This window comes from Saimiri boliviensis, chromosome 4 (genome assembly GCF_048565385.1).
Source record: "Saimiri boliviensis isolate mSaiBol1 chromosome 4, mSaiBol1.pri, whole genome shotgun sequence".
In the NCBI taxonomy this organism is placed as follows: Eukaryota; Metazoa; Chordata; class Mammalia; order Primates; family Cebidae; genus Saimiri; species Saimiri boliviensis.
In genome coordinates this window covers 129007502-129034554 of record NC_133452.1, presented here as the reverse complement: position 1 = coordinate 129034554, position 27053 = coordinate 129007502, and the positions used below count along the sequence as shown (strand labels likewise).

The window sequence follows — 27053 nt, the reverse complement described above, 5'->3', positions numbered from 1 at the left end:
TGAGTTAAGCAACTGGAGACTCAGAGCAGTATCAAAACTGAGTTTTTGATTATGCATTTCTATCCCGATTTCTACCGCTTCCTCATGCTTGCCTCCCACCCCCAAATATTCTACAACACTGAACTATACTGTTCTGAGTCATACTTAACACTTAGGAAGTTTTATCATTTGCTTCATTGACATAATTGTTAGAAAGTGCAGATGAGATTTTAAAAAGTAGTTTAAGATCGAGCATGTGCTTTTTGTTTTTCTTTAGAGAGTTACATTGCTGATACTATTTATGTTCAAATTATTGACTACTTTGCTGCTTGTATAAAAAGTGGCTGCTAAAGTTTATGTTTTTTGATCTTTGTTTTTGTGGATGCAAGAAAATGATCAAGAGCTCAATTACACTTATTGGCATAATATTTGTTATTTGTGACACTCTAAAAAAGAAACATTCCTTTGAGGATTAAGCAGAACCACACCCTGTCCTCATGTATAGAATAGTACTCCTCTGAGGGCATGCTGCTAATGAAACATTTATGTATAACTTTGCGTAAAGGAAGTTTTTACGTTCTGAAACTGAGTAGCATGTAATTGCCTGTAATCTCTAGGCTGATATTTTACTGTGGCATTTCTTTGCTTCTCACTCTAATAAAATATTAACGTGGTAAACTAATTTTTTTCTGTCAGAAACTAGTTGTTCAGCATCATAACCCTTTTCTTCATCTGATGATGTGTCATTTAACTTGGTAGAACTGTCTGAAAATTATGTCATATTCCTTCCCATTTTCATCTCTACTCTTGCTTTCTGGTTGCCCATTCTAGCAATACAAGACCAAGTCAAGCTACAAGGCTTTTGCAGCAATCCCTACAAACACATTGCTTTTGGAACAGAAGGTCAGTGTTGGCTCAAAACAGTGAATTTTACATTTCTAATGTGATTTTAAAATGTTTTCTAAAATCTCTGTTGGGGAGATTTCTGTTTTAAAGTTCTGCCTTTACTAAAATAACGTTCTGCTCTTAGTTTAGGATGATGTGATGAAAACATTTTGGTGAATATAATTGGAGACATTCCTGGTTATCACTGGAGGCTGAATGGGAGTCTAGAGGTGTTTAGTCCACTGTCAAGCAGCTTTGGGAAGCTTGATTCAGATTTAGATAGATCCCTGTTCTTTGGAATTTAAAATAATTATTCACGAGCTTTCATATCTATCCATATTGATTGAGGTGAAATGGAATTATTTGTGAACAATTGGCCACATTGGTTGTGACTGGTCAAAACTTGGTTACTAAGCAGTAGCCTCCACCATTGTACTATACTGATACTCAGATGTTATAGCTGAGTTTTCAACTTAGCCTCATAGATTTTCACTGTGGACTAAACCTCTTCATCCATTCTTGCCAGCCAGTGATCCTTTTATGAATGGAAGGGAAGATTGAGATGACTCTCAGTGACCCAACTGCTTTCATGTGGCTCCAGGAAATTTTTGCTTTTCTATTAAGGGTCATTAATAACAAAATTACAGGTTGTTACGTAAGTAGGTACATTAAATTAAATCCTCTTGTTTAATAAATATATTATGCATGTTTAAATGAAAGTAAAATAGAACACTGATATCAGAATCAAAGTGAAAGGAGCTACCAAGACTGTGAAATTATTCACTTCATATATTATGTTGATGATTATGTATTTCGCCAATTAATTTCTCAGTGTACTAAATCCTTTTTTTCTGTGTAATTATAATGTTTCAAAGATTTACTATCATTCATCAAAAAGTTTGTCAACCAGGTGGTATTTTGGTCACTGTTTATAAATCTACGTTCTTATTCTATTAGCATGATCTGGAGAATAAAACCTTTGTATGATCTCTTGTCTAATAAGTAGGAATTGTTAGTGGAATAAGTAATGGACATTACTACTGGAGTAGTTACTACCAGTAATTGGTGGACATCAATTCCAAATTATACACAGGTGGTGTCCAATTCGTGTTCTGTATATGTAAGTGCTTCGAACTGGTGGTTCACTAGGCTGCAGGAAAATCTGCAGCTTTTTCTCTAGCATCACTTCTGAATTTCTGCACCTTATTGCCTGTTAAAAGATGAGATAGGACTAAAACATGGATTTCAGGAGACTTTAGGAAGATGTAGAAAGGGACACTTTCCCACTGTCCCTTATTCCACACCCTAGGGCCATATGGTGGGAGATGGTGGCAGGGTTCCCACACAACAGACTCTCTGCCTATTTTGGATGGCAGTTTCTGGAACCTGGTCACAAGTGTGTGCTTTCGCAGATACAGAAGAATCACTATCCATCAGCAGTGAGGCAAAGAGGAGATGAGGAGCCTGCTCTCATGTTTGTCCTTCCCTCATGCTTGTCTCGCCTTGTCCAGGCACATTCTCCTGGAACTATGTGTGGCCCCTATGTTAATTTCCTATTTAGAAAAATGGCAACTAATTCTTTCTGAAAATCTTTTATGAGATAAGACTAGATGTTAGTACTGTTTCCAGAGTCTCTGTCCATTATGATTGTTTCCAAAATTCCCTTCCAGTGAACTGAATTATAGAGTTTATAATGTATTCATTAGTCAATAAAAATGAAGAATCATTAATTTAACTTCCAATTTCATTACAACCCATTTCATAAATATGTATGGTGGTATTGATGTGTATTTAGCCTATTATACAAGTTCATATGCGAATGGCTTTATGTTTTTAATTTTAAATAAAACATTCTGTAGGAAAATTATTTCTATTTTTCATACAAAAAGTATAAATATGATATGTAAATTTAAAATAATGTTATTGTAGATGGTGCTGGATTATTGTGTTAGTACTAGCAGAGGTTATTGTTTCCTGGCCAATATAAATTGGTTTTGAACCATAAATATTTAACTCATTCAAAGGTCACAGACGTGATATGAATTTTTTTTCTTTAGGTCCTTTAAATTATTCCACATATTTTCTGCTGGCTTTCCCATATGTATTCCTCAATAAGAAATTTTACTATTTAAGAATTTTAAAATATCAAAGTCTTATCTAAAGTTTTTATGAGTTACCTCCATTTTCAATAATATTTCTTGAATGATGTTGTATTGCTTCTTTCAGTATTATAGTTTTAAAATATAAATCTGGCAATTTAGTCCTTTATTCCCATCTGTTTATACAATAGACTTTATCTTATGCCATTGATATCAAAGAGATTTATTTCTGAATTGAGTGGGAAAATTAGGACTATAATCTTCAAGAACTCATCTATTTCTGGAAGATTAAAAATATTGGAATCTTTTAAATCATAGAAGCTGTTCTGAGATCCCTTTAATATCACACAGAACACCACAATTCAGGGATTGGATAATACTGCAGACTCATTATAATACTTGGCTAGGGTCCATGCTGTGGAATGCCTTGAAGCTGGAGCTAACAAAAGTAGTTCATAGTCTTAGCTATTTCAACAATTAATTATCTCTCCAACCAGATTATACCCATGGTGGGTATCTTATGCCACATTTTGTTCTACAGCATATAGTATAATTAATGAGAAACCAGATTTACTTTTTTAAAAAATGCTATTTTTTTAAAGAAAGATTTTCTCCAAATTGAAATACAGGCATCCCTTGCAATGAGACATTAAGCTCTCATTGAATTACTGGATTGGTTTCAGCTTTAATCACCCCTGGATGAGACCCATCATTTTTAAAACAGTACACTTTGTTGGCAGGGAACATGAGGTTTTGGGTTCCTCTGTAATTTACTGTCTGAATCAAAATTTAAATTTATAGCTTATTCCACATTTTATCATTTTTGTCCTGTGAACCTTTAGGAAGAAAGCATTTGTAGCTTAGGTTTTAAATAAGAAGTTACAGGGAGAGATAAATGTAAGGTGTGATTTTTATTTTATTGGCTTCATCAAGGTCTTTGGCTTAATTTCCTGCCAATAATCATTGCCTCCAAGAATGACAGAAGGATGAAATACTAACGATTATAAAGTAATCAGATTACTTTATATTGTGACTGTCCATAGACTTTATTACAATATGTTCAACAATGTACTGAGGTCTATAGATAAAATAACGTTGATATGGACTTTATTTTGAGTCTTCGTATTAGTCTGTTTTCACTCTGCTGATAAAGAGGTTTAATTCGGCTTACAGTTCCACAGGGCTGGGGACATCAGAATCATGGTGGGAGGTGAAAGGCACTTCTTACATGGTGGCAGCAAGAGAAAATGAGGAAGAAGCAAAAGCAGAAACCCTTGATAAACCCATCAGATCTCTGAGACTTACTCAGTATCATGAGGATAACATGGGAAAGACCAGGCCCCCATGATTCAATTACCTCTCCCTGGGTCGCTACCACAACACATGGGAATTCTGGGAGATAGAACTCAAGTTGAGATTTGGGTGGGGACCATATCAGTTTTGATGTGTATATTGCTGTTTTTCTCAGAGAATGTTAAAGATTTCTCTTTCATTGACTAGTTTTTCTTCTTATCATCTGAGTCTGATAGCAATAGGCAAAAAGTTAAACAGGCACATATTAATATTCCAAGTAAATAGATTATTATTTTTATCATGCAGTTGTTCTAAGGAAGAGAGAATGAAGAAATATTTCCATAAAATCAAACAATAGGCATCTTTATTGTCTTACCAATATTTTTCCATGAAAATACAAGTTTTTTCCTTGAAAGTAGTTTAAATTTTCTGTTTCCTTCCTTGTATTTCTTAGGATAAAATTAGGGTTGGGGCTAGGTACAGTGTTCCTAACAAATGGCATTGCTATGTGCCATTCTCCATAAGAAGTGTGTACTTGACAGAAGAATTCTGGAGCAGCTCAGCTGTATATGTAGCAAAAGATAATTACAGGTTTAATCCTTTAAATGAAAAGTGATAGGATAAACTTTTTTTTCTGGTGCAGGGAATATAAAATTAGTTACTTGAACAGCTAATAAAAATGATGGCACAGAAAGAGAAAGGCAAAATTTTTATATATCCTGTCAGCTGCCAAGTCTAGTTATTCTAAGTTGCCTCTTTGATTTTTTTGTTTCACTTTTTTTTGAGATGGGGTCTTGCTATTTTGCCCAGGCTAGATTTGAACTCCTAGCCTCAAGCTCTTTAGGCTCTTTAGTAGAGCCTAACTCTTGCCTCAGCCTCTTTAATAGCTGGGACTATAGGTATGCACCACCACACCAGCTTAGCTACCTATTTAATTTTTTAAAGCATGACTTCATAGACTCCAATCTCATTAAACATATGTGCTTAGGTGAGAGTATTTTAAAATATCTTTATGTCTTGGCCAGATATGGTGGCTCATGCCTGTAATCCCAGCACTTGGGGAGGCTGAAATGGGTGGATTATCTGAGGTCAGGAGTTCGAAACCAGCCTGGCCAACATGGTGAAACCCTCTCTTTACTGGAAATACAAAAAAAAAAAAAAAAAATTATCTGGGTGTGGTGGCAGGAGCCTGTAATCCCAGCTACTCTGGAGGCTGAGGCAGGAGAATCACTTGAATCTGGGAGTCAGAGGTTGCAGTGAGCTGAGATCGTACCACTGCACTCCAGCCTGGGGGTGACAGTGAGACTCGGTCTCAAACAAACAAAAAAGCATCCTTTTATGTCTTAAAAATTTAACAAAACCTTATTACTAACTTAGCACATGATCTATATTAGAGAAACATTGCTTGATTTAGATTTTAATACAAGAGGTAAATGTGTTCCCAATTTCTTTAATAGTGGAGAAGAGTCCAGGACTCAAATCTATGGTAACTAGTTCTCAGGTAGTTGTCTAATATGTCCATAATTAAAAAAAATACTTATCAAATCGCATTTAATTATGCATATTTATTGCTTTCTTTACCTATCTTGAACTTTTTGAGGAGATAGATATACTATATTCTTCATTAGTGGTTCATTGAATAAAAGTTTAGTTTGGGGCCAGATAAGTCTCTAAAATTCCAATTTTATTCCACTGGATCTTAAGGCAAAGTTTTGCTCATAGGCATATAAAAATAAAGTAGGCTATTGTATGCCAATCAAAACAACAATAACAAAGAGTCTTTCTTTAGGACAGAATAAGCCTCATCAATTCTACTTCCATGGAAAAGCTTACAGAATGGCCTTCTGTTAGAAGGGAAGTAAGCTGCCACCTTTTGAAGATTAGACAATCCAGTCACAATGACTACCATATCGAATACTGTAGTGTATCAGACGTTGAGCTAAGTGTGCTTTCATCTCCACAACTCTGTGAAGAATTTGATCCTCAAAGAAGCCAAATAAATTCCCTAAAGCATCAGGGCTACTAAGTTCCTAAATTGGACCTCAGAAGAGATCTGATTGGCTCTCAGCCTTCCCTGTTTCCTACCCTACAGTGACAGCTAGCTACAGTGAATTATTGAGCAAGGAATGCTGATACAACACTTGTTTTCATTACTTGCTAAAATATATTTATATCTTCATTAAATGAGAGCAACAAGAACATTTTGTTTTTATGTGGAAAAATTAAAAGAAAATGGGAAATAATGTAGCTCTGAGATGATTTGAGAGAGTGATGGGTTACAGTCCAGCTCAATTTCTTGAACTACTGAAAGATATGAAGCAAATTACAGTGAAGGAGGTGCTGGCTGGAATAAAGAACACCTTTCTGACATCATTAATTAAATGAAAAAAAAAGTATAAGTTATCTTACCCTTGAGCTTTGCTGGAATGGGTTTGAAATGGGTTGTAATGGTTCGCAAAAACTCCCTTCCCTGTAGGAGGAACAAACATTTAACTTTCCAAAGCTCTTGGGAGTAAAATTACCAAGTAGAGTTCTTCACTTCTGGAAATTTTTAAACCAATCATGTGAAAATATTTTACTGGCAAATATTCCTAGATCTTTAAAGAAACCCTATTTTATATATCTGCAAGCTCCTTTGTTTTGCAGTGTACTTTTTCCAGTTTCTTCAGAGCTGAATGTTATTCAAACATGAATCCCCAACTAGACAAAGTGAGATTTGTTTTTCTACTAATATCTACATTCCTACAAATGGTTTTGTATTAGTCTGGTAAGTATTTTGAAGTCCTCAGGGGATTTATTCCACCAAAACCAGGCCATATTAGCAAAGTATAGGAGCATTTAGGCTTAACACAAATCATTTTGGGTGGCTGACTTGATCATTACTAAAATCTAATAGCTCAGGCATGAAATTTTTTGAAATTTAATCAAATAGTCTAGGCATAACAAAAAGTTTACAGATTCTGTTAAATCATTCTTCCGTTGGAGGCGGTTTACTTTCCAACTCCTGATTTTTAGAACTTAATCCTATATTTTAAGGGAGCAGATTAGATTGACTCAATATATTTGACTAAAAAGTGTTTGCAGTTTCATCAGAGACACTTATAATTGGGAATACCTATTACAGTTTATTGGCATACTTTTACGTAAGGACTTTGATCTACAATACTTTTTCATAGTTCTTGGCTCTCAATTTTAATGTAGTGCTAAGTTCATAAACTATTTTCTGCTATAAGATTTGGTGTCTTCAAAAGCTGGGCCCCAAAGTTGGCACTTTTGAGCAAACTACAAACACTTCTAATGAAAGTATTTCCGATTATTTGTATTAGTTAAGAATTTTTTAAGATGAATGAGGTCAAAGAGTATCCAATTGATGCCTCAATTTCTTTAGTCCAATTTGGTAGAAAATACACAATTTTAATAATAATTTATTAGATACTATTTTAAGAGATTTTTATCTAAAATAAAAAAATCTAGAGAAACAATATCATTGTGCTGGCTAACTTGTCAAAAAGCAACCTCTGGTCAGAATTCTTACTAATGGAGATTTAAAATATTTTTTTAAAATAAATTTTGGACAATAGAAAAAGAAGCTCCTTTTTATGATTGCTAGAAGAGTGTGTATCACAATGATACGTCTGACAAGTAACTCGCAGTCAATTACACAAAATCAATTATAGTACATTTCATGACTATTTAAGTTTAAAATAAGCCCCCAATACAATTTAAAAAAAATAGTCTGAGTATTTTGTACCATTTCAGAATTTCAGCATTACTGAGACCTAACATCAGTTATAGTCTAGTTTTCCATGGGACACGAGTAGATAGTTTTGTCAATCTCTGAGTGAATTTCGGTATCACAAGTAACTAATAAAAGTTTTATTTTTGCCAGCAGTAAGTTTTCATAGACTAATTAAAATATTAATCTTGGTTTGGGTTTTAAAACGGAAATAATCTCATTGTACTAACATTGGTTATATGCTCAAATCTTTCATGGTAAACAAATTTAACTGTAATATAGAAAAATATATCATTTATTTGTTAATTAAATACTCAAAGAGTTTAGGTCACTTATCTAGAGCATTTTACCAGGGAGTATTTAAATAACTTTATTTCTATGATTCATTTATTAATTTAACTTAACTTCCTTTATATGTTGGTTTACCCAGTGATTCATCAAAAAGATCTTTACTGAGCACCTGTCATATTCTCTATCCTGAGCCTACAAAGATAAATATATTTTCTGTAGTCTAATAGGACGAACAGTCCAGTAGGGGAGAGATATAGTTTAAAAAGTAATTATGATACAATATGCTTAAGATATGTGCAATGCGATATGGTTCCCTAAACAGGGAATGACTTACTTTGCCTAGTGTGAGGCCAAGAAAGACGTTATAAAGGAGTTTGATTTGGATCTTCAGAGTGGATTTAGGGAGAGTTAATTACATGTAGTTCAAAAGATCACCACAAGTTCAAAGAACTCAAAAGGTTCTTTTTGGGTGGGGGCAGCCTGAGAGTGAGGAGCACGTGAAAGGCATTGTTAGAATGCTGAGCAAGAGCCAGAACAAAATTCCCTCCTGAAGAGCTGGTTGTTAGTCCTGGTCTTTAATTTCTGACATTTTTCACCTCCATAATTATCAGTATAGTAGAGGTCACATGTGGTGTAAGACCTAAAATTAAGGCCCAATGTTGTGCGCTAACTTGATGTCTGCTGTATGTGAGAGAGCCTCAAATGGTGTAATTGCAAGTTCTCTTCGTTGCTCCTCTCCTGCAGATAAGGTTTCTAGCCAAACAGCCCTCCTTATCTAAATGACCAGGTGCAACTCCTGAGTATGCCTTAGCAATAGGCTCCAGTTCAAACAACCAATCATATCCTTTGGTGGAACCAGGGGTGCATTACTCTCCGGATACCCACAACCCCTGATTGTTCCTTATAGCATCTGCCATGTGGCCCTGCATGGTATGTGGTGTGCCCCTTCCCTGGACTGTGAGCATATGTGACTAATAAACTGTTGTGGCATTTATCTGTACAGTATCAGGAATTATGTAACCACCTATTTCTGTAATACAAGGAAAGGAACCTCTACCCTATGAACAAGGTGAACAGGAGGTGATTGAAACACCATCCAGGGAAATATTAAACCATCTGAACACCTGTGAAGAGTTATATTGATGAAAATTTCAGTTCCTTGCCAGTCATTTCTCATGATTAATCATAATTTTAAAGAATGAAGAAAGCAAGCATAAAATAGATTTTTGTTGTGGTAAGAAAGAAGCAATCTTAAGTGTTTTTATTAGGTTATCATAACCAGTCTTTCAAATTTTGTGATTTAATCAGAGAAGTGGATTTTGAAAACAAAAATTTCCAGACAATATATGAGTGATTAAAACATGGGGATGGTAAAATGTCATCTTTTAAAGTCACTTTTCTGAATATCCCATGCCAAAATGGCAAGTCTACCATCTGGACCTGGTACCTCTTGTCGAGGCTAATAGTTCTGGATGGAGATCCCTGATAGTTAGAAAGAGGAAAATAGATTTTGATGAGCAATGGATTCCGTGGTTTCATGGCTGGCATAACACCTTCTGTCAGGATATGTCTACCTCAGAATGGGAATAAAGAAATGAGAAATAGGAGGTAAATCTAAGAGGACAGGGTAGCCTGTAATCTAAAAAGTTATATAATACATGACAATAGAGAGCTGAGTGTTTCATTTGTCTGTTTACGAATCTACCAGAGCATGTATATTCAAGTGATGATACTTCTCTTGAAAGTAACTGCCTTGTGCCTATAATTGCTCATTGCATTTTTGGTAACTTCTTTTGTAACTGTCTTCAGAACTCATGGCATATGCTTTTTGTGTAACCTTTCTGGTGGTACATTTTCAAACTTTGAAAGTGTATTGAAACTATATTGCTTGAAAACTTCCTGTTGTAAAATGCCTAGAATCAAGGATCAATTTAAAAATTCTATTAAAAAACAGGTCAAGCCACATGAAATTGCCATCTTGGCAAGTAATTTTCAGTTGAATACTGACAATTTCTTGTGTGTTCAACCCAGTATAAAGCTGAACTTATAAAAAAAAGAAAAGAGCAGGGGAAATCTCTGAGGGTCAAATACTAAAAGACGGCTGAAATTCAGAACATTTATCATGGTGCTGGTGCTTTGGTAATATAGAGAACTGAAATTGAATCCCAATTAAAAAGTCAAGAGTTTTGAATGGTTACACTCTCTGTTGCAAGAAGAATGAGAAAAAACATTTTCAAAGGGAAATGACATTCCCCTTTTTAATTTTTTAGAGACAGGGTCTTACTCTGTTGCCCAGGCTGGAGTGCAGTGGTGTGATCAAGGCTCACTGCAGCCTTGAACTCCTGGGTTCAACCATCCTTCTATGTTAGTCTCTCAAGTTTCTGGAACTGCAGGTGTATTTCATCACATTCAGCTAATTTTTAAAATTTTTTATAGAGATGGGATCTTACTATGTTGCCCAGGCTGGCCTTGAGCTCCTGGGCTCAAGTGGTCCTCCTGCCTCAGCCTCTCAAAGTGCTAGGATTACAGGTGTGAGCCACTGTGATTGGCCATCACATGTTCTAATGTCAATCCAGGCTTAGAGTAGGAAAAAAATAACCTTTAGTCACAAGCCTACCCTGAGACAGGGTTTGAGATTGAATTTATGCAGTCTCTGTGATACAGAAAATATGTGTTGAAAATTGAAATTAGAATTAATTTTAAATTAGCTTGCCTTATTCTGCTTCTGCAAATGGAGGAATAGCTTGTATTGGACCAACTTTTTTACATATAACAACAATAAACTCTGGATAAGAATATAAAAAAGAACTGCCTGAAGGTACTGAAACATGGCCAAGGCAGGTAGAAAGTGCAATAGAGTCAATGCTCATAAGAAAAGTATGGCACTAGGTTGGTTGCTATATTTTATACTTTTTCACTTTATGGGTTGTCCCTTATCTGGTCACAATGAAGAAGTGAAAATTCAGCAACAACCCTGCACTTATTAGATGAAGAAACAGAGAACAGAATGTAAGGTTATACAGGAACTGAAAAGTGAGGGGGGAGTCCAGGAAAAGAGAGTGCCAAAAGGAGCCATAAATGCAGTAGATAAACTCTGCCCAAATTGCTGGATGACTGTTGAATGTGCCTATTAGGCCCAGCTGAGGGGAAAACAATGGAATAGAGATTTTGGCTAGTTCCTATCATTAGAGAGACAGAAAGTTTGGAGCCAAATTGACTGCATACACAAAAAGAACAAAGCTGGAGACATCATGCTACCTGACTTCAAACTGTACTCTAAGGCTACAGTAGCCAAAACAACATGATGCCAGTACCAAAACAGAAATATAGACCAATAGAACAGAACTGAGGCCTCAGAAATAACACCACACATCTACAACCATCTGATCTTTTCCAAATCTGACAAAAACAAGCAATAGGGAAGGATTTCCTATTTAATAATTGGTTTTGGGAAAACTGGCTAAAAATGTACAGAGAACTGAAATTGGACCCCTTCCTTATACCTTATGCCAAAATTACTCAAGATGAATTAAAGACTTAAACATAAGATATAAAACCCTAGAAGAAAACCTAGGCAATACTATTCAGGACATAAGCATGGGCAAAGACTTCATGACTAAAACACCAAAAGCAATGGTAACAAAAGCCAAAATTGACAAATGAGGTCGAATTAAACTAAAGACCTCGGTACAACAAAAGAAACTATGATCAGAGTGAACAGCCAACTTACAGAATGGGAGAAAAATTTTGCAATCTATCCATCTTACGAAGGTCTAATATCCAGAATCTATAAATAACTTAAATTTAAAAGAAAAAAAAAACATCAAAAAGTGAGCCAAGGATATGAAAAGGTATTTTTCAAAAGAAGACATTTATGCAGCCAACAAACATATGAAAAAAAGCTCATCATCACTGGTCATTAGAGAAATGCAAATCAAAACCACAATGAGATAACATCTCATGTCAATTAGAATGGCGACCATTAAAATGTCAGGAAACAGATGCTGGAGAGGATGTGGAGAAACAGGAACACTTTTACACTGTTGGTGGGAGTGTAAGTTCAACTACTGTGGAAGACAATGTGGAAATTACTCAAGGATCTAGAACCAGAAATACCATTTGACCCAGTAATCCCTTTACTGGGTATATACCCAAAGGATTATAAATCATTCCACTATAAAGACATATGCACACTTACATTTATTGCAGCACTGTTCATAATAGCAAAGACTTGGAACCAACCCAATGCCCATCAATGATAGATTGTATAAAGAAAATGTGGCACCTATACACCATGGAATACTAAGCAGCCATAAAAAAGGATGAGTTTATGTCCTTTGCAGGGACATGGATGAAGCTGGAAACCATTTTTCAGCAAACTAACAGAGGAACAGAAAACCAAATGCCACATGTTCTGGCTCATAAGTGAGAGTTGAACAATGAGAATACATGGACATAGGGAGGGGAACATCACGCACTGAGGCCTGTTGTGAGGTGGGGGCTAGAAGAGGGATAGTATTAGGAGAAATATCTGATATAGATGATGGGTTGATTGGTGCAGCTAACCACCATGGCACGTGTATACCTATGTAACAAACCTGCACATTCTGCACACGTGTCCCAGAACTTAAAGCATAATTTTTAAAAAAATGCCAAGACCCTATCAATAAGTTGGATTTTGCCCTAGATATTAATTAGAAATAAACATAGCTTTTAAAAACTATTGATCTTTAGATGTTAGAATTCAAATTAGAAAAGTTAAGTGAAATTATTTTTTTTAATCTTCAGATCTCCAGTGCTAGTTTAATAATTGAAAAAGATATAATACCACTGCATTCTTAAGAACAAATTCATGTATATAAATATGTATAGGGATCTTAAGAAGACACAACAGATTGCCAAGCAGAGCAGCTCTGGGTGCAGAGAGGTTAAAAGAGAAAAACAACAACAAAAAAGTAAACTATTGAAAGAAAATATTTCTTAGGAGACCATAATAGAATTCATAGTCTTCCTAACATATGATTCAAAATATTCAGGATATAGGCCGAGCACGGTGGCTCACGCCTGTAATCACAGTACTTTGGGAGGCCGAGGTGGGCAGATTACCTGAGGTCAGGAGTTCAAGACCAGCCTGACCAACATGGAGAAACCCCGTCCCTACTAAAAATACAAAAAATTACCCGGACATGGTGGTGCATGCCTGTAGTTTCAGCTACTCAGGAGGATGAGGCAGGAGAATCCCCTGAACCTGGGATTAGAGGTTATGGTGAGCCAAGATCATGCCATTGCATTCCAGCCTGGGCAACAAGAGCAAAACTCAGCTTCAAAAAACAAAAACAAAAACAAACCAGAGTGATGTAACTTATACTCAAAGGAAAATGTAGTTAATAGAGATCAACCCAAAGATGCTCCAGATGTTGTAATTGTAATTAACTGGTAAGAATTTTAAAGCAATTATTATAAATATGTTCTATATGTTTATTATGAGTATACTCATAATAAACTAACACATAGAAATTCTTAGCACAAAAATAGAAACTATAAAATGGAATCAAATGGCAATTCTAAAACTAAAAAAGATATTAGAGATAAAAAAAATTACTGGATTGGTTTAAGAAAAAGTTGGAAATAACAGGAGAGTCAGTGAAATTGAAGATGAATGGATAGAAATCACCTAAGAGTTCCAGCAACCTGTGTGATAATATAGAAATGTAACTGAAGTCTCTGAGACTTCAGGAGAGTTGAGGGAGAATGGAGTGAAACAAATACTTAAACTGATAGCCGAAGTGTTTCCAAATTTAGTGAACGATACAAATTTATTCTTTCAAGAAGCCCAGATAATCCTAAGAATGTTTAATACAAAGAAATTCCACCAAACCATGCCTAGACACCTCCAACTTGCAGCTGGGCGTGGTCACACCCATAATCCCAGCACTTTGGGAAGCTGAAGGTGGGGAGGATTGCTTGAAGTCATGAGTTCAAGACCAGCTTACACAACATAGTGAGACTCCCAGTTCTACCAAAAAATAAAAAATTAAAGAGAAGATCTTAAAGGCAGTGGAGAAAAATTACATGCTACCTACAGAAGAACAGCAAAATGATAATAACTAGCTAACTTCTTATCAGAAACAATGAAGGCCAGAAGACAATGGAATGATACATTTAACATGCTGAGAGAGAGAAAGAAACTGTACATTCTATATCCAGGCAAAATTTCTTTTAGAAAGAAAGCAAAATAAGGATATTTTTAGCTAAAAGAAAACTGAGAGAATTCCTTAATAGCAGGCTTGTGCTACGAAAAATGTTAAAAAAAAGTTTTTCAGGCTCGGGATACACTAGCAAACAGAAACAGAACGTCAGGGGGGAATGCAGAGGATGAGGATGATAAATATGTGGTCAACTGTAAAATAGGATTTTATTACAATTTTAAAAAAATGCATGTAAGCATTTAAAGTAAAAATTATAACAGCAATTAAATTTCATATGTAATTAAATACAGATTTAAATGTAATTTATATGGCAATTAGAACATAAAAGCAAGTGAAGTAAACTGTATAAATGCAATAAATTTACATAATTATGTGAAGTGTTTTAAGATTGTATTGCTTGGGTTAGGCCTTAGTATGAATGAAAAAATTCCAAGGTTAATCTGTAAAAATATAGAGCCTACAGTGCCTGGATTAGTCAATGTAAACAATGCTACAGTGTAAGCAACAGGGGTTGCTTACATAGATTTACATGGACTAGCCGCTTACATAGACAAAACCTGACATTTCAGTGGCCTAACACAATCGACATTTATTTTCTTCCCACATCATAGTTTGGTGTAGCTCAGTTTATTGATGGCTCATCCACATGGCTCTTTTCCAATAGTGACTCCGTAATGTTGTCTGCTTTTGTCTTACATCTTAGTTATCTGAAGATGAGAGAGACTATGATAAAAAATCACATCTACTTTTAACTGCCTTGTACAGGAAGTTACACATTACTTTAGAGTTCATTCAACAAGAAGTCAGTAACAAGCTTACACTGAAATTATTGAGGCCAAGGAAATATTGAATAATTGTGCTCAGGAATATGAAAGTATCCCATGAGCACCTAGTACTGTCTCTGCCGCAAGTCCAATTAGTGAATGAAAAAATTCCCACATTTAATCAATTTAAAATAAAAAGCAGAAAAAAAAATCAAAAATTAAGTAAAAAATAAAATGGAAAAAGTTGAACAGATGTAAACCCTCAACGTCCTTTTGTTATTGTTAATGCCTTATATTGGAGATACTAATTTCACAGAAGAAACTGAACAAACATGAAAAATGTTAAAGAATCGTTCTTCAAATACATTATTTGTTTTCTCAGAATATTAATACATAAAAGACTTTGTTTGAAGAGACTTTTTTACTCCATTTGTATGACTAGAAGCCTCATATAAGAACGATTTCATTTATCACTAGGCACTAGATGAACCAGTCAAGACTGAAAGTGTCTCCAAGGACAGCACATTAGAACCACCTCTTGAGGTAATAACTTCAGATTACCCCTGCTTTTGGTATGCAATCCCAAAACTTATTGCTAACCCAGTACCTGGTTTCAATTCTTCCAGTTGTATTTTCCTGCACAGCTCAGGCAGCAAACTGAAGAGGTCTGTGCTACCATTGATAAGGTCTTACAGGATTCCTTGTCTATGGTAATACCTTAGACTAGAATGTGCAATTCAAACATTTGCTTTGCTTCTCTTCATTTTCCTCTACTTTTGTATGATGCCTCACAGGCTTGTCCTTTTCTTTCCTTTTCTCTTCTTTCTTCCTTCCTGTCTTTTTTTTTTCAGCATTCTTCTGATTCTTCTTCAAGGTCCCCAAAGACATTGTTGGGTTCTGACACAGTCAAAGTATGTATGTATTTAATATAATTTACGGAACTGTAAGATTTATTAGATCAGTGATTTCCAAACTGCAAGTCAACGTCCAATAGTGAATTGGGAACTAAATTTAGTGAATTGTAATCAGTACTTTTAGTAGACTTTTAAAGATAGTAAATATTAGACTTGATTACAAATAATGTATAGCTTTTGTTGACATTTGTTTGCATGTACACATATAATGCAAGGTAAGTGTGTACAGGGTTGCAAAGTAAAACCTCTTTCTGTGGGTCAAGTTTAAAACAGTTTGAAAGCCAACATATTAGACCATGTTTTTAAAAAAATATTGACATTTAGAATGTGGCTCATTCTCATCTCAAACCATAGATTCAATGTTTATGGAATTTGTAGCCACTTAGAGAAGTAAAAAATGAAGTGGACTAAAGTAAAATTCATCTAAGAGCTTCAACAGAATTATCATTTCTGGAATTTTTTTTCTTTTTGTTGATTGAATTTATTTCATTATTCTTTGACTCAAAGGGAAATAAAAGTGGATATTTTAGATTGTTAGAGTACTACCAAACTATTAATTGTTGTAATTGAGTATGTATTTCTTTCTTATAACATAGTTATTTTCATTTGTTGGTATAAAATGCTACATTTCTCTAACTTATTTTTTTCAAACATGTAGTTAAGCTCTACTCATCCAAATTTCAAAATGCCTATAATTTTTCCTTTATTGATAATTGTTAATTATTGTGTTTTTTTGGTCAGCCATATTTATTTATTTTCTTGGAATTAGTATACCTTTTTCCTGTCCTTTCTTAAAACACGGGACACTGTGCATCTAAAGTAATTTTCAAATGTACGGAACTATACACAACTGGAAGAGTAATCCTGATTTTCAATTGGAATATTATGAACAAATATCCATTAGTAATGACATAGAAAACCCAGTAATCAATTATTGTCATATTAAATAATTATAATTTAGCAGAGGATCCACAAATGGATAATTTTGAAGTCTATTTTGTTATATATCCTTTAAGCCTTTTAATCTAAAACTTTGATTTGTCAAAGATACTATATAAATTTAAAAATATATATATATTTATTTCATTTGTTGAACATGTAAAAGACATATTAAATATAAGAATAGGCTTTAAGAAGTTATATATGAAAAATAATGTATATTACTGGTTTCTTTAACAAATATTTAATGCTTATGGTGTTAAAAAAATAATCCAGTATTTTAGGCCACTAAATTTAAGGCAATTTTTTATTCAGCAGGTATTTATTAAACACCTACCATAAGTCTGGTGCTGCAAGGCACTAGGTACCTAAGCAAGGCTGAGTAACCTAAGGTATATGCTTTAAATGTAGTGATCAAGGGTAGAATTCAAGCTGAGACCCAAAGGTGGAAAAGAGCCAGCCACTGAAATTTTGATCAGAAATAGCAGCTTTTGGGCAGAGAAACAAGCATGTGTAAATTTCCTGAAGCACAAAAGAACTTAGTGTGTACGAAGATAAAGAAGATAGCCAATGTGCTTGCTGTACACTGAGCTAGGGATGAAGAGTGCAAAACGATGTTGAGAAACTGTGTTATGCACAGTGATTTAAACACTTACTTGCTATGGTCTGAAGTTTGGATTCCAATGAAAATGGGAAGACATAAAATCATGGTGAGAGTAATATGAAACCATAGAAGATGATCAGTATGGCTGCTGTGAAGAGGCTGCTGAGAGCAGGGAAACGGTTAGTGATGGTGGTCTGGATAAGGTAGGTTCAGAAGAGGTAGAGAGAGGTATGAGGGTTTGAGGCTTGCTGAGAGTTTGGGTGTGGGTAGTGAAGGAGAGAGAAGAATCATGAATGAACTGCAGGACTCACCTTGAAGATAGACAACAGCGAAGGAAGAGCTGTATAGTGGCAGGCAGAAGGTATGCCAGTTTTAGACAAGAATGAATTTGAAGTGTTTATCACGAAAGCTTATACCTGTGTGTTCGATCAGAGGTATTTGAGGGTCATTGTTATGTAGACATTGTGAGTGTCCTGTACAGAGCTCCAAGGAACAAAAAATCAAAGGAGGTGGAGAGCCAGCAAATGAGAATGAAAAGGCTATTATGGTAGGAGCAAAATCAGAGCAGTGTGGTATCATGGAAGCTATAAGAAGAGAGTGTTTGCGAATATAATTGTGTTGATTATGGCCAAGGGTTAGAAAAAGGTAAGTCTAAAGACGTGTTTATTAGATTTGACTTGTTTATTTTGAAACCATATTGCTGGTGCTTGTGTGTTGGCATTCATTCTTGTTTAAGAAGCTTTATCAGCATATATAATCATTTTTTAATTTAAGGTTTTTCTCTTCAGTATTAAAATAGTGACTTTCTAATTTCTAATTCTTGTTTTCCTACATGTATCTTTTACCTTTATTTTACTTTTTTTCATGCCCTCTTGTCTAATTTTCTTCAGAACAGCATATTTCTGGATATCATTTTTACATTCAGTTAGATTCTATTTATCATTGACCTTAAGCCATTTATAATTATTTCAATTCTTGTTATGTTAGGGTGATTTTTTGCTATCTTATTTTACGTTTTCTATTTAAAATGTTTTTTTTTTCTCTTTCTCTGCTTTCCTCAGGCAATTTTGATGTTTACTGTCGAACATTTTGAAAATTTTACTTTATATCTTGTTACTTTTGGTAGTTACACATACATATTAAAATTATTATGCTTATTTTTCTATCACTTTTAAAACTTGCAAATTTTATAAACCCCCAATTTTATAAGTACTATAGCATTTTTCACTTTCCACTTGTTTTTAATCAACCTATATATACAAGTATACACACATACGATTTATTAGTATTGTTCTTAGCTTTATGTCTGAACACGTCTTGATCTTTCCTTTGTTTAGATACTTATTGCTAATTTAGATCCTTATTTTTGCACACATTCAAAGCTTTTTCCTGGACTTATTGTTTTCTTGTTGGAATCTTGCTTCAAGTTGTATAAAGTAAGATCTTTTTGTATAGATTTTGTAAACTTTGTCCATGATAACTTCTTTATCTTACCTTTTCATTTAAATTATAGTTTTGTCGCACATAAAATTGCAGGTCCTCTCTCTTCAACACTTTCCCCTAGGTTGTTTTTCTTGAACAACATACTTATGAGTATTTTGTCAGCATGATACTTGTTCCTCTGCTGGAGAGTGATCATTTACAGAGTTGCTTTGCAAGCTTTTAAAACTTTATGTAAGATCTTACAAAATTTTAAAATTACATACGCATGCACTTTTTACTTATTTTAATTGGTGCTCTTTATGATCTTTCATATGATATCTTCAGTCTTTTCTTCCCCTTACATTCTTGGGAATTTTTATATCATTGTTTTTGCAAATATTCCTTCCCTCATGGGACTCTTATCATACTGATTGTGTCACTTTTGATTCTGTATTTATTGTCTCTTGCTCTTCATATTTTTCTATGTATTATTTTGTAATTCCTTCAAGAGGAATTCTTGATCTGATATTCCAGTTCAAGAATGTATTCAGTATCTATTCTTTCCTTCAATTCCAGTATTCGTTGTTGTAGCTAACATAGTTTTTTCTTCTAAATCAGATTTATTGAGGTATAATTTAATCACTGTAAACTCCATCCTTTTAGTTTACAGTTCTGCGTTTTGACAAAAGAATCCAATTATATAATTACCACCACATTCCAAAGAAAACATTTCCTTCAACTGAAAAAGTTCCCTGGTTCTCCTTTTTAGTATATTCTTCCCTCCGATCCAAGTCCTGGGAAACCACTTATCTTTTCATGTGTTCCTATGCTTTTGCCTTTTCTAGAATATCATATAAATGTAATCATATAGTCTGTAGTCTCTACTTAGTAGAGGCATTTGAAATTCATATTATTGCATTGCTCAGTTTTTTTTTAGCTCAGTTTCTTAAAAATTATTGCTGAGTAATATTCCACTGTGTGGATGAACTATCCTTTATTCACCAATTTCTAGATGGTTGGGTTATTTCTAATTTGGAGCTATTACTAATAAAGCTGCCAAGAATATTTGTAAACAAGACTGTATGGATATGTGCTTTCACTTATCTTGGGTAAATACTTAGGAGTGGAATAGAGGAACCATTGTTTTCTTTTATAGTATTTAAGTTTTTCAGATGTCTTATTATATTTATAAACTCAAATTTCCCTGAGCATGTCACCTAAGTTGGGTGTATGTATGCCTGCTGCCTGGGGTGGCAGGTCCCCAAGCCCAGGTCCTAGCATTTGCCAGTTTTGGTGAAGTTTCTTTATTCATTCCTTACGAGCAGGAGGAACATGTACTTCAGAAGGGAAAAGTGCCATAGTGTCTACCAGTTCCCACCTGCCACTTCCTCTCCACTCTGGTGACCTCTACCCTCACCTCTGCCTACCTGCACCTCTGCTTATGGTATATTCTTCTCTTCCAATAGCTGTCTCAGTCATCATTGCTGAGCAAAGGATCGAGGGAAAGATTCACTAGAAGCTGGCCAGTTGTTGAAACCTGTAATTAACTATTTTCTCCCCCAAGGCTGAAGGACCACTTTGATATTATCTTCATCGTTACTTCTTTTTATTACTCTCAGATTTTAGTACTTTACTTCACCTCATTGGTCTCCTTATCTCTGATGTTTAAATGTGTTGTGGCTTGAGAAAGCAGGGATAGAATACGTAAAAACAGAAGAAAACAAAAAAATTATTTTGAAATGTTTGGCTATTAAAAGGAGAAGGAATTTAGGTAGTTAGTGAGGGCAAGAAAGAAAGTTTTGTGAAGCTGAAAATGACAAGATCAAATTTGCTTATGGTGGTGTTGGTCTCAGTAGAGAAAGTAATAATTCTGCAGGAGAAAGGGAAATAATGGTCTGAATATTTGTGCCCCACCCATCCACTCAGAATTCATATGTTGAAATATGTGAAGGTATTAGAAGGTGGGGCTATGAGGAATGATTGGGTTATAAGGATGGGGACCTTATGAATGGGATAAGTTCCATACAGAACAGTTCTGAGAGAAACCTCTTACCCCTTCCACCATGTAACGACATGGAAGATGACACCATCTCTGAACTGGAAGTGGGCCCTCACCAGACACCAAATCAACTAGTGCCTGGATTTTAGATCTCCTAGCCTCTAGAACTGTGGAAAATAAATTTCTGTTGTTTATAAGCCACCCAGTCAGTGGTGTTTTGTTATCGCGGCCCAAATGTGCTAAGACCTTTTGATAAGAAGCTGGAAATGTCCTCCATTGGAACAGGGCAGAAAATAAAGGACATGACAGGTACAGATGCAAGAATGTTTGTAGTTTGGTGGAAGAGAAATAATTTTATAACCAATATCTCTAGTTATTTCATAACTAACACCTTCAAATAAAGTAAAATTTAAGATCATATCTTAACCAAAATTAAGGAGAGAAGGTATGATGGGGATGAATTTGAAAAGTTAAAAAAAGTTTATATACTCTGCTTTCAACTTTGTTTCTCTGGTTTCCTCTTAAGTCTCCAATTTTATATTGCCAGAACCACTTTTTCCAAGGTTCCTGAAGTGCTTCACATTGCTATAAATCCAGTCCTGATTTGAGATGACAGCAACAGAATTTGAAACAGTTGCTCATACCCTCCTTTTTGATATGTTTTCTTCTAGAGTATTTTAGAACTCCATACTCTGTTTTTCTTCTGTCTCACTTATTATAGTACAAGAGTTTTGTTCCTATGCCTCTGACTCGCAATAGTTCATTCTTAACACATCAAACGCAGACAACCTTTTAAAGCGTAAGTTAGATCATGACCCTCCCCTGTTTAAGACCAGAAGTGCTTTATACATTTCCCTCAGATTATTAGCAAAGTTCTCTCAAGGTCCTGGAAGGGCCCGTATGGTCTGGTGCCCCAATACTTCCGTGATCAAATTTCCTCTAACTCTCTCCTTTACTCACTCTACCCCAGCCTTGCTAGCCTTCTTGCTGTTCCATGAATGTGTCAAGCATGCTCCTGTCTTAGCACATTTAGTTCCTTTTCACATTAGTTATACCACTGATCATTTTATAGTTTCTAGCATACTGTAAAAATTTTCCAGCTTAACTTTTATCTCCTAAATCATGGTTAAGTATGGTTATTTTCAGTCTGGTTCTGAAAAAACAAATTTCTGAATCTCTGTGGGTCTCTTCTGGCTGTTTAGCCTAATTTCTACTCATCCTCATTTCCTTTGACTTGCCTCTTTGTGTATCTGAATCTGATTGGGTGCTAGATAGCCTATGTGAAAACTTCTTAATAGAAATGGAGACTTCAGATGATACCATCTTTCCATAGAGTCTTGCCTTTGTTTCTGTCAAACATTGGGAGCACCAGCAAGAAAAAAACACCTGAATTTAATTTAAGGTTCTGAGATTATTTTTTCTAGACAGTCATCTTCACATAATTTGACACTAGGCTGGGGACCATGTGAGTCTTCTGGGTCACTCTTACTCCTAGGGGCTCAATCTGTTCTTGACAAGTCCTGGTTGACTTTTCTCTCTCGATGCCTAAGAGATAAGAAGTTTGGGTTAGCTTTTCAAGCAATTCATCATTATTTGCAAACACCCTGAGGGCAAAGGCAGTTTGAAATGCTGGGCTTCTCTCTTCAGTTCCCATCCTGTTTTAATTTGGCCCAGTAATTATTCACTCTCTTTTTACCACATTGATGTCTTTGATAAATATTTTTAAATATATTCATCAGATATTTTATTGTCCTTTATGGAAAGATTACATCCAGTTTTCTACCCACCTCTCTCAGAGGAGAAAATCCACCTTAGAAACTTTGCACTTGCTCGCTCTTCTTGGAATGCTCTTTATCTAGAATACCACATACCCAACTCCCTTACTCCTTCAAGTCTTTGAAGTCTCCTTCAAATGTCACCTTCTCTGCGTTGATCATCTGATTTAAAACTATAATCTCCCAGAGCTCTTGACCTCCTTAACAGCTAGGTGGTCCAGAAAAATACAAGGTATTTTGTAGAAGCAAAGAAAATTTTATCTGGAAGCATGTTTTTCATTGCATTTATTCCTTTTGATCATACAATTTACTTATGTATGATTTTATTCCTTATTTTGTTTCTTCTAGAATGTGAACTCCTCAGTGGTAGGACAGCTTTGTATCTTTTGTTCACCAATAAGTTCCAGGAGTGTAGAACAGTGATTGGCACACAGAATAACAATAAATATGTGCCGAGTGGACAAATGAATCAAACAGCTATTTCATCTCAGAAAGTGGGCCTACAAAAGAAAAATTTGGGGCAGTATTGGATGCACATTTGAAATTGAGAATTATTAGTTTAAAATTAATTACTTTGTTTGAAAGAGTTTCTCCAATAATGTTTTGCTTCTCCGATTCAAATATGGGGAAAAATGAATAGTAAGGCCAATCTAGGGTTGAGTTCTTTTTTTTTTTTTTTTTTTTTTTTTTCTGGAAACAAACTTGTCATAGGAAGAGAAGAAGATAAAAAACTAAAAGTATGAAAATGACTTTTAATAATAAATATATATGAGCTGAGAGGTAAAGCCGGAATAAAGCTTATGAAGGTCAGAGATTTGGAAGTCCCAGTGATGTGGCTGTTTCACTGGTGGCACTAGAGAAATAAAGATGGTGGATAGGAGGGAGAGTTCTGAGTGTGGGAGATTTGTAATTGATATTTCTGAGAGTTTCTGTTTTATTGGTTAATGTAAAGTCCAAGAACTTTCTGGGAGTGAATGATTGAAATGGAGTAGATGAAAACATCTTTGTAATTGAGGAGGTCAAAAAATGGAAAAGACTGAGGTTTCTGTATGAATTTTGAAACAGGCAAAAGTTATGGAAGAAAAATGAGGAAAGAACTATTAGGATCTGTGAGTTAACATCCTCAGTACATAAGAAGAAATTACCGGAAAGCTGATAGATAAAATGAATGAAAAATAAAATCAAGTGATACCATTTTATAAAATAATTTTCCAAAAAATGATATTGTATAGAGAGAGCAATGTTTAGAAAGTCTCAATTGAGAAGGTAAACACATTCCAGAAGTTGAATCTATTACTATTTACTTTATTATTTCAGAAGTAAAATTATTTTTATTTTCATACAGACTTCTACAACTCTTCCAAGAGCAGCTGGTCGAGAAACCAAGTATGTAAGTACCTTTATAATTATACACACTGCTTTTTAAATGGGTGCCTGTGCTTTGGAGAGAACACAATTATAAAGTAATTTAAATAGAATTAGTTGATTTTTTAAAGAAGTTGAAGGGTATGATGAGATGGTTGGCTCAGATATGAAAACTCAGGTTATGTCAGAGATAAAACATCAGGTAAGCTTATCAAATTCATTTTTAAACAAGATCTAATTTGATTAGTTAGTTAAATAAAACAGAACTGCCATACCTGGTGTCTTTCTAGTTATCAGCGCTTAGATGACATTTTCATTTTTGTAATGGTTGATTGTGCTTATAGAATAGTCAGCTCACATACTTGAAACATTAAGATTTGTTCATTTCTAATTGAATTGCCAGTTTAATCAACTTTGATTATTTTGTTGTTTTCCTGCATTTAAATTATTAAATAAACGGATTTCTACTTATGAGCAAAAATAGATTAATAGTGGATTAGACTCACATATTCAAGTCAAATAATTAGGAGTAGCTGACTCTGAGTGTGTTAGACATACACATGCATAGCCTCATCCCAACTAGTGTTGACTCATCTAATAATTGTATTTTCCATCATGTGGGCAGCTTATGCTTCTGACCAAACTTATTCTAGTTGAAACAAGATTATCTCCTTAATAAGTGTTTAGTTTTTAGTCTAGAACAAATGAGTAAAGTATTTCATTTAAACTACATATTTGTGGTTTTTATCATAATTATGAAGAGTAAATAGTTATTAAATGTTTATTTTGTGCCATGTCATCGTTGTAATTTATACAGTTCTGCCTTCATTTGAATTTCCCCAAGGCAAGTAATAAACTGAAATTACTAAATTTTACCACATCCAGAAAAATTATGTTTAGAGGATGTGGGTAGGAGCACTGCTTAGAGCATTTCCTGGAAGTCTTGCTCTTATTTTTCATTATTATTGGAAGCCATTTGGAGTAATACTTAAATAGAATGAAGGCGTTTAATAGACTAGACCCAAGTTTAAATCACAGTGTTGCTTTTAGATAACTGTCTGATTCTGGGAAAATTATTCACCATGTTACCTTTCTGTGCCTTTGTTTCTTCATCTATGAAATGCGGATACTAATAATTTTCTTGTGTAAGATTTATATTAGCTAATATACAAAAAACTCTTAATGCAATCCTGTTACAAAGTAATTGCTCAGTACCTAAATGCTTTTCCTTTCCTTTCCCGTTTTCCTTTGTTCACATCTCCTTTCTTCTCTTCCTCTTACGTATCTTTGGAAGACTAGAAGTATTTTGATTTAGTTTAATTTCTTGATTCTTGAGTGGGTACAAGAAAAAGTTTTCTAAAAGTGTTTCTATACTTTTTGTGACTAATGCATTTTATAAGAGCCAGACCATCAAAAAATACTGCAGAATTTTTGCTTTCTCATCCTCGTCTCTTATCTACTCTTGCCTTTCAGTAAAATGTCTAATTAGATTAGTTTTCAACAGGTTCAGTGGGTTGATGTCATTATCCATTTCTCTCTGGAAGTGGTTAATTTGGTAGCAATTGAAATGATTCTGAAGCCGCTTCTTCAATCTCCATAGCTAGAAATTATTTCAAATTATTCTTTTTTTCAATCAATTATCAGACTTAATGAAAGTAGATTAACTTTCATGCTCTTGATGTTGTGAGAACATGTAAGTCATTCAAAGTTAAGAATGAACCATGAAACAGGTTCAGTATAGGCTAGAACAAATATAACCTTTATTTCAGATAAGGTTCTTGACCTTAATTAAAATTCATTTCTTAAGTAAGAAGCTTGGTTTTTACTTTATTTTACAACATGGCATTTGAATTATTGTTTATGGCACCTAAAATATACACACATCTTTTGGAAGAACATAAGGGATCATTTTACAATGGAAGGTCAAAACTAGTTTTGGTGCCAGCTCGAGGATTGGTCATATTTGTACATACTCAGCTGTAGTTATTACAATTTTCTAAGTGGTACCTGATGCATTTATTGAGAGGAGAAAAGATTAAATTGTAGAACAGAAGTCCACTTTAGCTGTAAGTTTTGATCTTAGATGAACAAGAGTTTATCATGTATGTCTTAATACAATATATTGACTTTTAAAAAATATGACATTGTAATATTTTCTTCCAAAAATTAGGATTTCATATTGACTGAACTATGGGATGTCTCACTTTATGATTTTACTAGCTGTAATTTAATTAATTAATTTATCACTATATTTTCCCTCTTCTCCCGTGAAAATTAAAAAGCAACTCTGAGAAGGCTATTTCTGTAACATTTCAATATTTCTAGTCATCTTCAGAGTATATACCTGCTGGGACTCAATGCGTCATTGACTTTGTAGATATTCTTAAATTTTGGAGCAGGGATCATGCAGGTTACCAACTCCTGTACCACAGAGGAGGCTGAACAAAGGAAACACACAAATTAAAGCAAAGAAAAAAAAGTTTTGTTACACTTGAGGATATCCTGAACAAGTTAGTACTAACTACCTAAAAATTCCTATTTCAGGGGTTTCTTTAAAAGTACAATATATCTGATTACTACATATTATATGTCTCAAACACCACTTTGCATCCCATGTATATATACGATTATTATTTGCCAATAAAAAAATAAAAATTAAAAAGGTATAGTATATAATCTATGAATCAAGACTAATAGAAAAGCTAGTCACTATTTCTAGCCCTGTTATTCAGTTTCCACCTGTATTCATTGATTCACTGAACTATGGGATGTCTCACTT

The 27053-nt window shown here is 34.4% G+C and overlaps 1 protein-coding gene across 12 annotated transcripts in view; it reads left to right on the top strand.

Annotated features, from left to right (window-relative positions):
• The window catches only part of MLIP (muscular LMNA interacting protein), a 267113-nt gene that overhangs the window by 151732 nt on the left and 88328 nt on the right, over positions 1-27053 (top strand). For 9 of the 12 annotated variants that reach the window (XM_074398184.1, XM_074398182.1, XM_010337147.3 and 6 more), the window contains 5 exons: positions 811-882; positions 15734-15799; positions 15883-15966; positions 16108-16167; positions 24255-24299. In XM_074398184.1, the coding sequence (XP_074254285.1) occupies positions 811-882; positions 15734-15799; positions 15883-15966; positions 16108-16167; positions 24255-24299 (327 nt within the window). The remainder of the gene's footprint in view (positions 1-810; positions 883-15733; positions 15800-15882; positions 15967-16107; positions 16168-24254; positions 24300-27053) is intronic. The other 3 variants (XM_074398189.1, XM_074398186.1, XM_074398185.1) reach the window with 2 other exon arrangements.